The 13,627-nt window shown below is 40.6% G+C and overlaps 1 protein-coding gene across 2 annotated transcripts; it reads right to left on the bottom strand.

Annotated features, from left to right (window-relative positions):
* Nucleotides 1–175: 175 nt before the first annotated feature.
* On the bottom strand, nt 176–1,569 carry RpS11 (ribosomal protein S11). Of its 2 annotated transcripts, none has more exons than XM_064682010.1 (4): nt 1,533–1,569; nt 865–990; nt 578–783; nt 176–378 (listed from the first exon to the last, which is right to left on the bottom strand). In XM_064682010.1, exons 1-4 carry the CDS (start codon nt 1,542–1,544, stop codon nt 255–257), a joined length of 468 nt encoding a protein of 155 aa, XP_064538080.1. In that variant the 5' UTR covers nt 1,545–1,569; the 3' UTR covers nt 176–254. The 2 variants fall into 2 exon arrangements, with proteins under 2 accessions (XP_064538080.1, XP_064538082.1); XM_064682012.1 differs by lacking the exon at nt 865–990 and adding an exon at nt 1,136–1,258 and having other exon boundaries at nt 1,533–1,559.
* Between the last annotated feature and the right edge of the window lie 12,058 nt (nt 1,570–13,627).

Genomic DNA, 13,627 nt, shown 5'->3' on the forward strand with positions numbered 1-13,627 from the left:
AAAGAGTCAAGGTTCTTCAGCAATTTGTTTTATGAAGACCGTCATGATTTTATCATCAGAAAATGCATTAGAAATTTTAATATAAATTGTATTCAATACACACCTTTTAGTGAAAACAGACTGTCGCAGATGCTGAAAATACTGAAAAAGATCTACAAAATTAGACAGAATATGATTACATTTACATTTTTTTTGTTTTATTCAAAAAGAATAATGCTACAAATATTGTTTTTATCCATAGTGGTTGTCCTCACTTAAAACTTCTTGAAGCTCTTCTTGGCGCCCTGACCCTTGCTGACTTTCAATACGTTGAAGCGCACGGTCTTTGAGAGTGGACGGCATTCGCCAATCGTGACGATATCGCCGTGCTCAACATCTCTGCAAGAATAAAAGGAGAGGTAAGTTAAAAGACTGCACATGAAAGCTGCTAAAAAGACTTCAATTTATGTTTTGTCAGTATTTTTACGTTTCGTAAAAAGAGTCAAGTTGCTTCAGCAATTTGTTTTATGAAGACCGTCATGATTTTATCATCATAGTAAGATATTCCATAGTGTTGAGAGTTATGAACTAGACATACCTGAAGGCGGGCGAGCAGTGGACGCTCATGTTGCGATGACGTTTCTCGAAACGACTGTATTTGCGCACAAAGTGCAGATAATCGCGGCGAATGACAATAGTACGTTGCATTTTAGTTTTGCGCACAACGCCGGTCAGGATGCGGCCACGAATTCTCACATTGCCAGTCCAGGGGCACTTCTTGTCAATGTAGGTACCATCGATGGCCTGCGGGAAAGAGAAGAGCGTTAAATCTAGTATTTTTTTATGTGCAACATTGAAGGGGTTTTCTTCTGGTGGCATGCATACCTCACGTGGCGTTTTGAAACCGAGACCAACATCACGGTAACGGCGGAGCACCTTCTTTTTGGTGACGCCGGGCTTGACCTTACGGTTTAGGTTAACACCGAACTGCTTTTGGAAGGCGCGCTCGTTCTGTTTAGCATGGCACGCGACAAGTTAAATGGATGCGGGGTACATAAACGTGCAGGTGGGCGCAGGCGGGGCATTTGTTGTTTGGAAAGATGGAACAGAAAAAACGGGGGCGCAACATTAGTCAAATTTGCACTGAAACTCTTACCTCGGCTGGGATTTTAAAACCCAACCCAATTTGACGATAAAAACGCAAGCGCTTCTTGCCATTGGCACTCTTGCGACGCGTTGTCGGCACCGAGTGCTGCTTGCGAAATGCACGTTCCGTTTGCTATAATAATAATAATAATAAAATTCCGAGTGTGTACATTGTGAGACCCCAGCGTTTGAAGCATGCGTGCAAGTGTGGTTAGGTTGAATGCTGGCCTATCTGGCTGTTGAATTTTGATTCCTCAAACAATACACTCACAATGATTGCGCTGCACAGCAATTGTGTAGTTCAACTCACAACGCATTTAATTTCACATTTCACAGTGCATTTATCTAATAGCAGCGCATTAAATGCCGTATTTTATTTAATTTCGAACACATTTTTGCTGCCTTACCTGATCAGCCATGTTGGAGCAAGAGGAAAGAAAGAGCACGCGTTAAAATAGCGATGAACGATATTTAATTGTCAGTTACCTATGAAAAGTATTTTAGAGCAATGGTTACTATCGAATGTAACTGTTTGACTCGTTACTTTGACAAGGTAAACTCAGTTATGCTTGTGTTCACTTAAATAAGTACTTCTAATATAAAGCACGAAATAAGGAACTCGTATAGTTAAGTAATTTAATGTACTTTAGATATGTTAAAGTTGTGTTAATATTTGGTGCTCATATATAACAGTTAGATTCATCTGCTAAGTCACAATCATTTTAAAATCACAACACGGCACATCGCTGCTTCAAATATCGATATATGCGTAATGCTTATCAAATAAATCGGTGATTCTAACAGTGTGTAAAAATATCGCAATAGTAAAAAACGTTCATCGATTGTGTCGACAATCGATTAGAACGATGAGGCGCTCGCAGGGCTGCAATTAGGGCTGGCGCGATTTTAAAATGTGTTTTTGAAAACTAAAAGTACGCTGGAACAAAGGGCAGTTTTTCTGCTCTTTCAAAGTCCTTGATTGTTCTTTAGAAGCTGTTGTTTGAATTGTTTGCATTTCGGCTGCCGCCGCAACATTTGCTCAGCTATTGACCTTCTGCTGGCGCTGACATTGACTTTGATTTTTGCACATAGCTAAGATTTTAAGCCACAGCTGCGCCATACTCATTGACAGCACTTGAAATCCACTTGAGTGGCTTTCAAAAAAATCTCTTTTGTGCGTTCACTTTGCGCTGGCTTAGCAGCTTTTGTACCCCTCTAGCATTTGCTCCTCGCAGAGATATATGTACATATATACTAAAGATGTATGTGTAAGTAAAATTAAAAACAAATGCGTCAGCGCTAATTCGTGACATACGACAGCCAGTGAGTAGCAGAATACGTCGGATTAAAAATAATGACAACATAAACAAGTGCAAGTTGGGTAAGGCATGGGATTGCCTTGAAACGAAGACAGTGCCCCGGAGCTGTATACGGCGCTAGCAACAACTGACACGGCTTCAAGGCGAAAGCAGATGCGCTGCCATTGCTATAAATCCGTTTACGGCTAAACGTCACAGATGAGGGCCAGGCTCAGGCCCGGGCCCGGGCCGGGCACGGGCCGGGCACGGGCTGCCGATGATGCTCCTGCTGCCAGCCTGCATTTCATTGCCATTGTTAGTGCGGATGTCTGCAGCATAAAATAATGGCCAGAGAGCCAGGCTCAGGCTCATGCTCATGCTGAGGCACAGGCTCGTTGCTGGTGCTGATTGGGTGGTGACCTTAACCCGCAACAAATTGTTGGAATGGGCACTGGGCGTGGCATGCGTATGCTGTTGCTGTTGCTGTTGCTGTCAAGGTTTTCCAACGGCCTTACTCGTTGGCAAGGTAAAATAGCTGCATTGCAACGGCAATGAAATCCTTTTGCTGTCGTTTCGCCGAAGGTTTTTTCCGCCGTGTTCATTTTTTGCATATTTGGCTCGAGGTAAAACTAAAAATTTGCCACAACCACACAGCCAAACACATACACACTCTCATGCACATGCTTAAATTTAAATTATGACCGCGCGCGCAGCTCCTTATTTTTAATAAAAACGCAAAAAAAAGCTTTTAAACTTTTTCACTTATTATATTTTTATGCTAATTGTTGTTGGACTTTATTCAAAATGAAAAAAGTTTGATGGGCGAAAGTTTGTGAAATATGGCAAATGCAAATTGTACAATATGCGTCCATCGCTCAAACCCAATGCTCGATTGTGATAAACGCGCTTTCGAGTCAGCTGCTCCTGTTTTTATTATTCATTGTAAATTAAAATAATGGGTGAGACAGTTGTGCAAATGTATATTTATATATTTCTTATAGATCAGCCTGCTGAGTCGATAAAGACATGTCAGCTTATGATTGCCATAGATTTCATATTATTAAAGATTAAATCAATTTATTGATTAATTTCCGCCATTATTATAATTATAAAGGTTCTCGAATAGTAAACACTGATCCAGGAAATTAAAAGACAAACATTTTAAGTGGAAGCTTTTCTTCTTGGTACATTATATTCTATTCAAATGTCATATTATAATATCCAGAACACTTAGAGAGTATCTATTATTCGACTAGGATCGTAAAAGGTTTCTTTTTTAGCCACCCTTACCAAATACACTTTAAAGCAAATTAAGAAAATAATTTCCATGGCGCATGAGACAATAACAAAGTCGAGCAAATAAAAAAAAGAATATGATAACGGCGTTAAGTGTGCAGCTTAACGGTACATTAGGTAAACAGTGTTGTCAACTTTGGTGCCGCAACACAACACACAAAAGTGTGTGTGCGTGTGTATGTGTGAGTGTGTACACATAAAACTTCCAAGTGGCTGTAGTAAAAACGCTCAGCCATTGACCCTGTCAAGGATGTGGGTTCAATGGGTGGCCACCCACACACCCCCCTCCCCATACTTACAAACAAACCCCCCACCCCATCGCCGGCAGGGGTAGCTCTGCTGGTTTGTTGTCTAAGTGTGCGTGCATTTGAAAAGTGACCGAGATAATTTTTGGCATGCTTTGTTTGGTTTTACTTTTGCTGTGGCAATACCAAAAAAGTACCCATCTTCATCCCCTCAGCCCCAAAGTCCATACAATTTTGATGAGCAGCAGCTGTGGCTGTGGCTTAGCCTAAGGTTTGGGTTCGGGGTTCTGGATCTGGGCCTACTTGTTGTTCAACAAACAAAATTTATCCACTGATGGGGGAGAGATGGTGCGCAGGAGGGACTGGATGCGGCTTGTACCTTCATCAGCTCAAAAAACAAACGCAACGAAATTGTTATGAAGCTGGGTAGATGCTTTTGGGACATTGTTGCTCCGGCCTGTAGTTAGGTACAGTTGCCCCCCCCTAGCCCCATTCTTTTGCGAAGGGTTGATGCTGTAATTATGCTAATTTCTGTATAACATTCTCCTAAATACGTTTTCACAAAAAAAACCCACCCCAGATCAACCATCATCTTTCGACTGAATAGGCTCTGACGTTTAAAGCTCAACGGAAATTGCTTAAATTCTTGCAGGACAATTTCCGGCTGAAGGAGGCAACAGCTGCGGTTTCTAAGCAAATAACACAAGTATTTACATAAGTAAATGGATTGGCCTTTTACTGACGGAAAACAAGAAGTATCCTTTATTATACGATTGCCAAAAATTAAATACCCTTGTAGACGGTTCGGATGACAATTCGAGAGCTGTTCTTCTATGCGTAGCACATTTCAGTCAAAAATTAGAATACCCATCGTAAGGGTATCACAAAAGGAAATGAAAATTGGCCTGATTAAGTTTTTGACATTTGCACGCTTTTTTAGCTTAGGGTATAAGGAAACATTTCTTAAGCTGCTTAGCCAACTTTTAGCCAATTACTGACTACAATTAGGAACTTGTGTTAAGTATATTCTGGTACTTTAAAAACGCCAACTGATTTTCTAAACGAGCCTTTTCATCAATCAACAGCTAATGAAGCCTGCTACAGAGCACACAAGCAGCTAATTGAAAACTTTTACTCCTTAACTAGCCGTGACGCCTACTACAAATCCAGCGGCCCAAGCCCACCTGCCAGGGCAGAGGATTTTACCCTCCGCATACATCAACCTTTACGGGCAGCTTTGCTGCCTTTTATAGCCTCCGCAGAAAAGGCCGTAAAAGAACGCCCGGAGAACAACAGCAAAAGCGACAAATAAGACAAAAAGTTTCGGCAAGAAACATGGCGCACATGGGCCTTAGATATTGGGCACGCTGTCTGAACTTGGGCTTCCGGTTGTTTTTTCTTCTTCTTCTTTTGGTTCTGTTTGCGCACGGCATCCGTTTCCTTCCCAGACTCGCCAATGGCCGAAGCGACTGGTCATCACTCTTCTAAGGCTGAGCTCGTGTCGTGTTTTCTAAGAAAATTCACTTTTTTTGTAATGATATTTTAATAAAAAAAAATTGGTACGAAGTTTAAGAATATATATTTGGAAAAACGTTGTGTTTATATTGAAACTGAATAACGTTATAAAATGATTTGAAAAAATTCAAATGTAAAATATGAATAGTAATGAAACGTTTAAAAGAAAACGATGAACAATTGAATTTAGTTATGGTATCGAGAAGTCGTTCCTTTTATTTTTTGGTTTGTGGTTCGTGTTAGAAAGTCCAACAAGCATCCATTTCTATTTTGTTTCTGCCTCCCTCTTTCTCTTTCGTTCTCCCTATCACATTGGCAGCTTCACGTAACGCGTTGCTGTAGATTTATTGCCTCGCGCCCGTTGGCAAACCTGAAAGGCATTTCACATTAATTTCTTAAATTGAAGCCTCGGTCAGCAGACGTATGTAGCTCGCATATATCTGCACACACAAAAAAAAGAAGAAAAATGCATAGTTTTTCTTTTTCGCTGATGCTGTCTTTTTCAGCTAAGAAAATCGATGCGAATCACTTGCCAACAGTTGGTGCTGGCGTCGCTGATCCGAACATAATTAAATAAGTCTATCCCATACGTATATATATTTTCTTGTGCTTGGTGCCCGCTAATTACGGCTGCCACTACTTGCCAGGTGTTTGTCTAGCTTCATTAATGCGCAGCAAGGCATTTGCATAGTGCATTGAGAATAATATATTCGAAATCAAAATATTAACTGATTCTTCGATCGGTTAATGTAAGGTGGCAGCGCTTAAAGCTCTTAGAAGTGTTGCTTAACTCTGTTAACTATCGATTAATTGCTTAATAATATATTCGAAATCAAAATAGTAACTGATTCTTCGATCGGTTAATGTTAGGTGGCAACGCTTAAAGCTCTTAGAAGTGTTGCTTAACTCTGTTAACTATCGATTAATTGCTAAAGCTGGCAATCTTCCTTTTAGCAGTGTTGCTTAACTCTGTTAACCATCGATTAGTTGCTGAAGCTGGCCATCTTCATTAAAACGATCTAAAAATATAAAATTTAGTTCTTCGACTACAGTAACCGTTGTTTTACACATGGTTACTTTTATATAAAAATGTTAACTTGATTGGGGACTTAAAATTATAAATAGCATACTTTTAGCGGTATTCTGCAGAAGGGCATAACTTGATGCTTCCTTTATTATAAACTCTGTCTGTGGTGGATAGCTGCATCCTCATTTGGGGCAACTGCGCGTTGCGTCAGCGGCACAAAACGAATAGTTTGTTCATGTTTATGGCTTTTGGCTGCCGGTCATGCGATGAATGCGCGTCGATTCGGGCTGGCGACCCAAAAAACAAAAACTATTGTGCGCTTGGAAAGAAGATTTACGAGTTGCATTTATGAGCAAATTTCTGGCTCTGGTTCGGGCCATGGTTCTCCCAGTTGAGTAATGCGTGTTTTCCAATTGCCGCCATATATCAATTGTTAGCAGCCAATTTGGCGATCGATATAAAAACGCGTGCTCTGAACATTAACACATAATCATTGCCAGTAACGGACCCGATGCTGGCTCCGTATTGGAACAAAGTGGTGCACATTAAGCGTGGGGCAGTTAAAACGGACGACTGCCTGGCCGCAGTGGCCCGCATATTTGTATTGGCTTTGGTTGCGCTCTGTTGTTGTCGTCGTCGTCGTCGTTGGTTTTCTTGTTCTCGTCCTGCTGGTACCTTCATTAAATTACACACAAAGAGGCAGCCATGTGTGGTCGTCGTGTCCTTCGTTTCAAGGATTTGCTGCAGCTCCCGCTGCCCGTTTCGGCCTCTCATCCCGCACTTGCTACCGTGTAATCGCAAATAATCATCCACTTAGCGTCATGAAACTTTATGCCCAATGCTCGTCCGGCTTTGCTTCACAAGCTGTGAGCTGGCAGCTGGATACTGAGAGCTGTGAAGCTGGAAGTCGGCACTCAAATGGCCTGCCCTAAGAGACTCGGAGTCAGCATAAAGTGCCTGGACATAGTCATAATAATGTTTATTATTGTTGCCAATTGAGCACATGCCGACTGTTTGTTTGTTCTGCCAATGCTACACATAAAAGATACAAATGGATTTCGCATAGCACATACTTGTGGTGTGGGTTTGACTGCGTTTCCTAGTTTTTGGGGTTTGCGGCTGCCAGCTGGAGCATAAAGCCAAGACAAGTACTCGTAAAACGAGCACATAGGTAAAAAAAGCTTTAATCTAGCTTTAAATAAATTGAACGGGTGGAAGACGTTTTGGGATTCTCCGAAGGGTTCCTTTAAAGAACTAAATTCTGCGCAGTCTGGCAACGTAACAAAACGATGATGAATCGACGCGGAACTTATCGATAGTTTGTTTGATCAAAAAGTCTTTTCACACTGTTCTAAATTATCTGAAAATGCAATCCCTTTTTATAAAGCGACGCTGTCCAAATAAAAAATTTTAAACATTGCTGACGTTAACATAAAAGTAACTAAATTTTAATGGACTTTCGCAATTTGGGTTATACAAAAAAAAACACCCCAAAATGAAAGCCATTCAAGTGCCCATCGTCCACGGACATGTGCCAAATAAGTAGGTAATCAATGCCCCCATCACAGCACAAAGCATTTAATTAAAATATATTGGAAGAGAAATTCTGGTTACATTATCGCTGCACATTATCTGTGGCCAGGACATGCCAGGGCCCCATTTCAGCAACCCACTAATGAAATCCATTATGTGGCATTCCATTTCCCGACGATTGCACAATTTTAGTTACAAGTGCCACACGCCTGCCCCAATCTTGGCCCTTTGGCGATTATCCTGGCCTCATTACGGTCAAAAATCAGAAATACTTAAATCCAATAGGCTGGAATAATTTGCAATGGAAGGCGGCCGAGCGGCCGGCTCAATGGAGCGTTAATGAAATAATTAACGCATAAACAGAATTATAGAGCAAGGTCTTCGGTTGAAGACCGCAACAACAACAAGAATAACATGGGGTCTTGGCCAGAAATGTAATACAGCAACAACTGTTACAAAGTCATCAATTTTAGTGGCTGTCCACTGGGAGGGGAGGTGCTGTTCTGTTCTGTTCTGTTCTGTGTGTCCGGGGGGCCGCTCGGATGCGCCGGCTGAGCCAGCCAAGCATGCAATTTGCTGCTTATTTATGGGCCCCAAGACGTTGGGCTCCCGTCCAGAGCTTCTTCGGGCCGCAAACCGGGCCCGGAACCATGAAGAAAACTTGCAAAATAAAAGTTTTCCGCTATTTGATTTGTTGGTCAGTGGATGAGCGGGCGGTTATTGGGGCTTGGAGGACTGCTAAATCTATTGACCTAACCCGTTAAAAGCATTAGGCAATAGATGCAGCAAATAAAACTTGGTAACTGCAAATGCAACTGCAACTGCAACTGTAACTGTAACTGCTCTGTTGGTTTATTCTTCCGCTGTCCTGCTCCTGGTCCCATACCACAGCCCACTTGGGCGCCCACATCCTGGTCGCGCATTTGTTTGTCCGCTGCGAAAATTTTACAATTTCTGGCCCGAGCGGCGGATGTTCGTTGTTGGTGCTGCAGGATGCGCCAGAAATGGTTGCACTTCCTTTCCGCTGCTTTATGACTTGGGCCCACAGTTCTTCTGCGCCATTTAAGTGGCCCTAAAATGGGATTTTATAGCATTTTCTACACCACTTTCAACGTAATTGACGCCCTTTTTTTTAATATACACTTTGATATTTAAATATATAGCAGGTATTTAGCGGCCTTGCCAAGCAATATATTTTCATTAAATTTACAATCAACATTTGTGTTTCAAGTATTCATTAATTTTAAATGTGATCCTTTGAAGTTGAGCTTGTTGCGTTACCCACGAAAATGGAATTGTGGCCCATACGGCTTTCATCAACCGTAAAAACACGTCTCCCAACGGAATAAAAATCTTTTATTTAAAAAGTGCCTTCTGTGAAAAGCTTAGCTTTCCACTTCTTGGGGTTCTGGTTGTGGATTGATAATTAATCAGCGTGTCATATATAGATAAACTTTATACGCTTAAGAGAGTAAACTTCTGTACTCAAAATAGTTAAAATTTCATTTTATTATTTACAGAAATAATGCTGAACGTGCTACTCAACAGTCATATTACAGTCATAAATTCTGCGAACAGAATACTGTAAAAACTTGTATGTTAAGCTAACATTAAAATGTTGTTATAAGACATGTTTTAATGTACAATCGAATGTAAAATCTATGTAAAAGTTGTCTATTCATAAGCACAAAAAAAAGGTTGAGAATTCTAATCCAATCATAAAAGCAGTGTTGTAAAAGAGCATCAAGTCGAGCCTAATTACAACCATTAGGTAAAATTGCTGTAAATGTGATTTTATATTTTAGCTACTCAAGCAATTCCATTTCAAAGGCACAGATGCCGCACATAGCCCAGGGCAGAGCGTCGGTCATTAAAAGCGGTCGACGTCATAGCTCAATGTCGCCAAAGGCGCAGTGCGCAAGAGACAGGGCGAGTTAGGTGGAAAAGAGACGCAAACAAGCAAGTGCAGGTAAAAATAAGCTAAACACCAGGTGTAAGTAAGCGAAAAAAGCCAAGTTGAGCAGCTCATAAAAACTCAAGAAGGCGAAATTTTTAGCTTGAAGGGTGCAGGATGGAATTGAAAAAATAAAATGGAAAGGGCGTGGCTTGGATTACTAACATGCCAGAAGAGTGTAGGGCAGGGCAGAGCAGAGGAGAGCAGTGCGCCTGCATTTAGCTAATCCATGGCCCAAGTTTAAGCAAAACAAAGGCAAAAGCCAAAGCACAGCTCAAGGACAACGCCGGCTGACAGGATGGAGAATGCAGGCTGGCAGCCTGGCAGGCCGTCGAGTGGCGCTGAGGTACGACAACTATGCGACTACTTGACAGTCACCAAGTCTTGTGTTCAGTTCTTTATTTTTATGCCATATACCCATTGCATATGAGTAAGAAAATAGGGCGTATTGGATTCGATTTGAAAGGCAGCAACCAATAAATTCTTCATCTGCCAGCGTTATATAGGTCAACGTTCTTAAGATCAATTAATGTTGATGTCATTTTGAACATACTTCTTAAGCTATAATTTTACTATTAAATTAAAAAAGGGGACACCGTTTTATTTTTTTTAAGCCTTGACAATTTCATTACAATCGGTAAATAAATACAGAAATTATTTGAGTCTGAAGTTTTCATGTTCCGGAACTAAATATAAAAAGCAGCACAACCGTTGTGTATATAAATCATTATTTTTTAAGTACGACTATATTTCACGGCCATGCGGGTCTGATGGCAGGGTATCTGCTGGTCGATAGCTTTCGACTGTTAATTTTGCGCTTTGTGTTGCATACTTTTCTGCGCTTAAATTTGTTGCTCTAAATATTTTTTGTGGAACGCTTGGCTCGTGCACGCTCTTATATGTAAATTGATGGCTTCTGTTTGTCTTTGGCGCGCAGTCGAAAAACTCGCAAATCCGTTGAAAATCCTTTTTTAACTTTTAATGATGCCTGCCTGGCAGCCAGTCTGCGCTGTTTGTCTCTCCTTCGACAGCTCCAAGTGTGCCAATGTTTTCTCTTGGGATTTGCGTGAAGTATCTGTTAAAAGCATCCTTTCATTCCAGCAACAGCAACCACATGGCCAAAATCTAAAATGAGCCAAAACATAAAATGAAAAAAACAAAAAAAAATAACGATAGAAAACAGCTGCCCCAATTCTGTTTGCCATCAATTTAGCCTGGCTAACAAATATGAAAACAACTGCTCAGCCATTTGGTTATTCACAGCTTCCCAGCTGGGGAGCAGCCGGCGCAAGCTCGAGGGGCCTCATAAACGTGGCCTTTATTTTTCACTTTATGCTTGTTTGACTTTTTTTATACTTATATTATTATCAGGCCATCTTTAATGATTGTGCCCGGGCAATGCACCTATTTGAACTGAACTGGAGAGTTGATAAAGACAGCAATCTGTTTAAGGTTAATGTTTGATTCTAGGACCTAATCATTTATTTCTTAAATTGAAGATTCTTTAATTAAAGAAAAATCGAAATTCTAAATGTTCCAATAGAAGCAATCTTTTAAGTAAAACCGTAATTAGGGAAACCTTACAAAACACAAAGAGCTTTGGCTTTGAACAATCAGCAAAGTATTTGCGAATATGTTAAATGAGAAGAATTAAATCCTTAAATAATACACATAAAACTGTAAATTCTAGACCTTAATTGAATTTAACTAACTCGTAGTGCCCAATCATGTTAACATTATCTGATTAATTTCAGTTTTATTATTTAAATCTCTTACCCGTTTCTAATGGACTCCGCTCTTGCGTACTGCTCACATTTGCTATCTCTTTCTAAACCACTTTATTCTTTCCCTCAATTTCGTTTGTCTCGGGTTTGCTTTATTACCTGTTGTCCGAATGGCACGTCCCAGTTGTAACACATCATCTCAGCTCATCCTCACTCTATCATCCCCCTCCTCCATTATCCTACTCCACTTTCACATTCACAGCTGCCCTGCCTTTTTTGCTCCACTCTCCTTTATTCCTGTTTTTATCACTTGCTTCGTCTGTTTCCGTTATTACTTTGCTGACGTTGCACATTTTGCTCACGCGTTGCCTTATCTTCAACTCGAGTTCCTTTTATGGTTTTCGGTGCAAATTATTTCCGCAACATTTATTCGACAATTAAAATGTTTCCCGTGGAATATAGGGGAGAGTACTCAAAAGTGATATAGCACCTTTTCATATTCAGTGGTCGTAAGATTTTAATTGCGTTCGCCTGGCGCCTCTTTCAGTCACAAATTTTCTACATATTTGATTACCATGGCCAAGACAAATGCCTCGCACTTGGTGGTATCTATGGATACATAACCTCAAACCTGCTGCCGCTACCCAGCCAAGGCTCGTATCAGGCCCAAGGACACACAATTTCTAGCACGTGCGCAAATTATCCGAAGGCAAACGTTTGAATAATATAACAGCTGCAAAACAGACGCAAAAACAATGACAATGCCACACCTCAAACTTGGGGCGTAGTTTCCGCCTACGCCTCGGCCTTATCCATTGTCAGGTCCTTCCAGACTAAACTCATTAATTATAGGAATGCGTTGCCAGTGCTGGCCATGAATACGACATTGTATTTATAATCAACTTTACCAATGATGCTCGTCAACATTCAGCATGTTTTATGCGTGCGTTTCGATTGTTGAGCCTTAAGTTTGGATTAATGTTGGGCAATGTGGCTCAGCGTAATGATTATTGTAATAGTTTTCTCATTAATCAACACTGGAAGGATTACACAGACTTCTAGTTACTCTACATATAGAAATATATAGAAATACTAGCGGGTATAACCCGGCCTTGCCCGTGGCACGTATGTTATAAAATCAATGTTTTCTAAAAGCTTTGAAAATGATTTTGAAACTGATCGGACGGGAATCAAACAAACTTAAAATTCACCAAAAAAAACTTTGAAATGCATTTTCCACCGAAGGAGTTTAGATTTTGCGAAAAATGTGAAACACGTCTCAAATGATTTTTCTTCATTAAGTTCTTATGGAGAGCTTTGAAAATAAGCTTGAAGCAAATCGGACACAACTTAAAACTTCGCACAAAAATCTTTGAGTCGCATTCCACCCGAAAAAGTTTGGATTCTGCGAAAAGTGTGAAACACGTCTCAAATGATTTTTCTTATAGATCTTTGGAAATGAATTTGAGCACGAAACGTCACCCACCAAATCTTTGAACTCCATTTCCACCAAGGAGGAACGGATTTTTCAAAAAGTGTGAAACACCCCTCAAATAAATTTGAACAAAGATCTTTGAAAATAAGTTTGAGGCCGATCGGATGGTAAACAAAAAACTTTCATACAACCGTTTTCCGCCAATTTACCACTGTTGCGGGTGGAATTTCCCAAATCGCTGAAATACGTATTCATTAAGTTCTTATGGAGAGCTTTGAAAATAAGCTTAAAGCAAATCGGACACAACTTAAAACTTCGCCCAAAAAATCTTTGAATCGCATTCTCCCCGAAGAAGTTTGAATTCTGCGAAAAGTGTGAAACACGTCTCAAATGATTTTTCTTATAGATCTCTGGAAACGAATTTGAGAGCGAAACGTCACCCACCAAATTTTTGACCCCCATTTCCACCAAGGAG

The sequence above is a fragment of the Drosophila montana genome, unplaced genomic scaffold, assembly GCF_035044405.1.
Source record: "Drosophila montana isolate Dmon_TW-CO22-7 unplaced genomic scaffold, ASM3504440v1 contig_2438_1, whole genome shotgun sequence".
Classification (NCBI taxonomy): Eukaryota; Metazoa; Arthropoda; class Insecta; order Diptera; family Drosophilidae; genus Drosophila; species Drosophila montana.

Excerpts from the sequence above, each read along its gene's own strand:
- RpS11 (XM_064682010.1), bottom strand. Across the intron at positions 784-864 it reads GTTTCAAAACGCCACGTGAG|GCCATCGATGGTACCTACAT; the intron begins GTATGCATGCCA and ends TCTTTCCCGCAG. Across the intron at positions 379-577 it reads CACTGCTCGCCCGCCTTCAG|AGATGTTGAGCACGGCGATA; the intron begins GTATGTCTAGTT and ends TTATTCTTGCAG.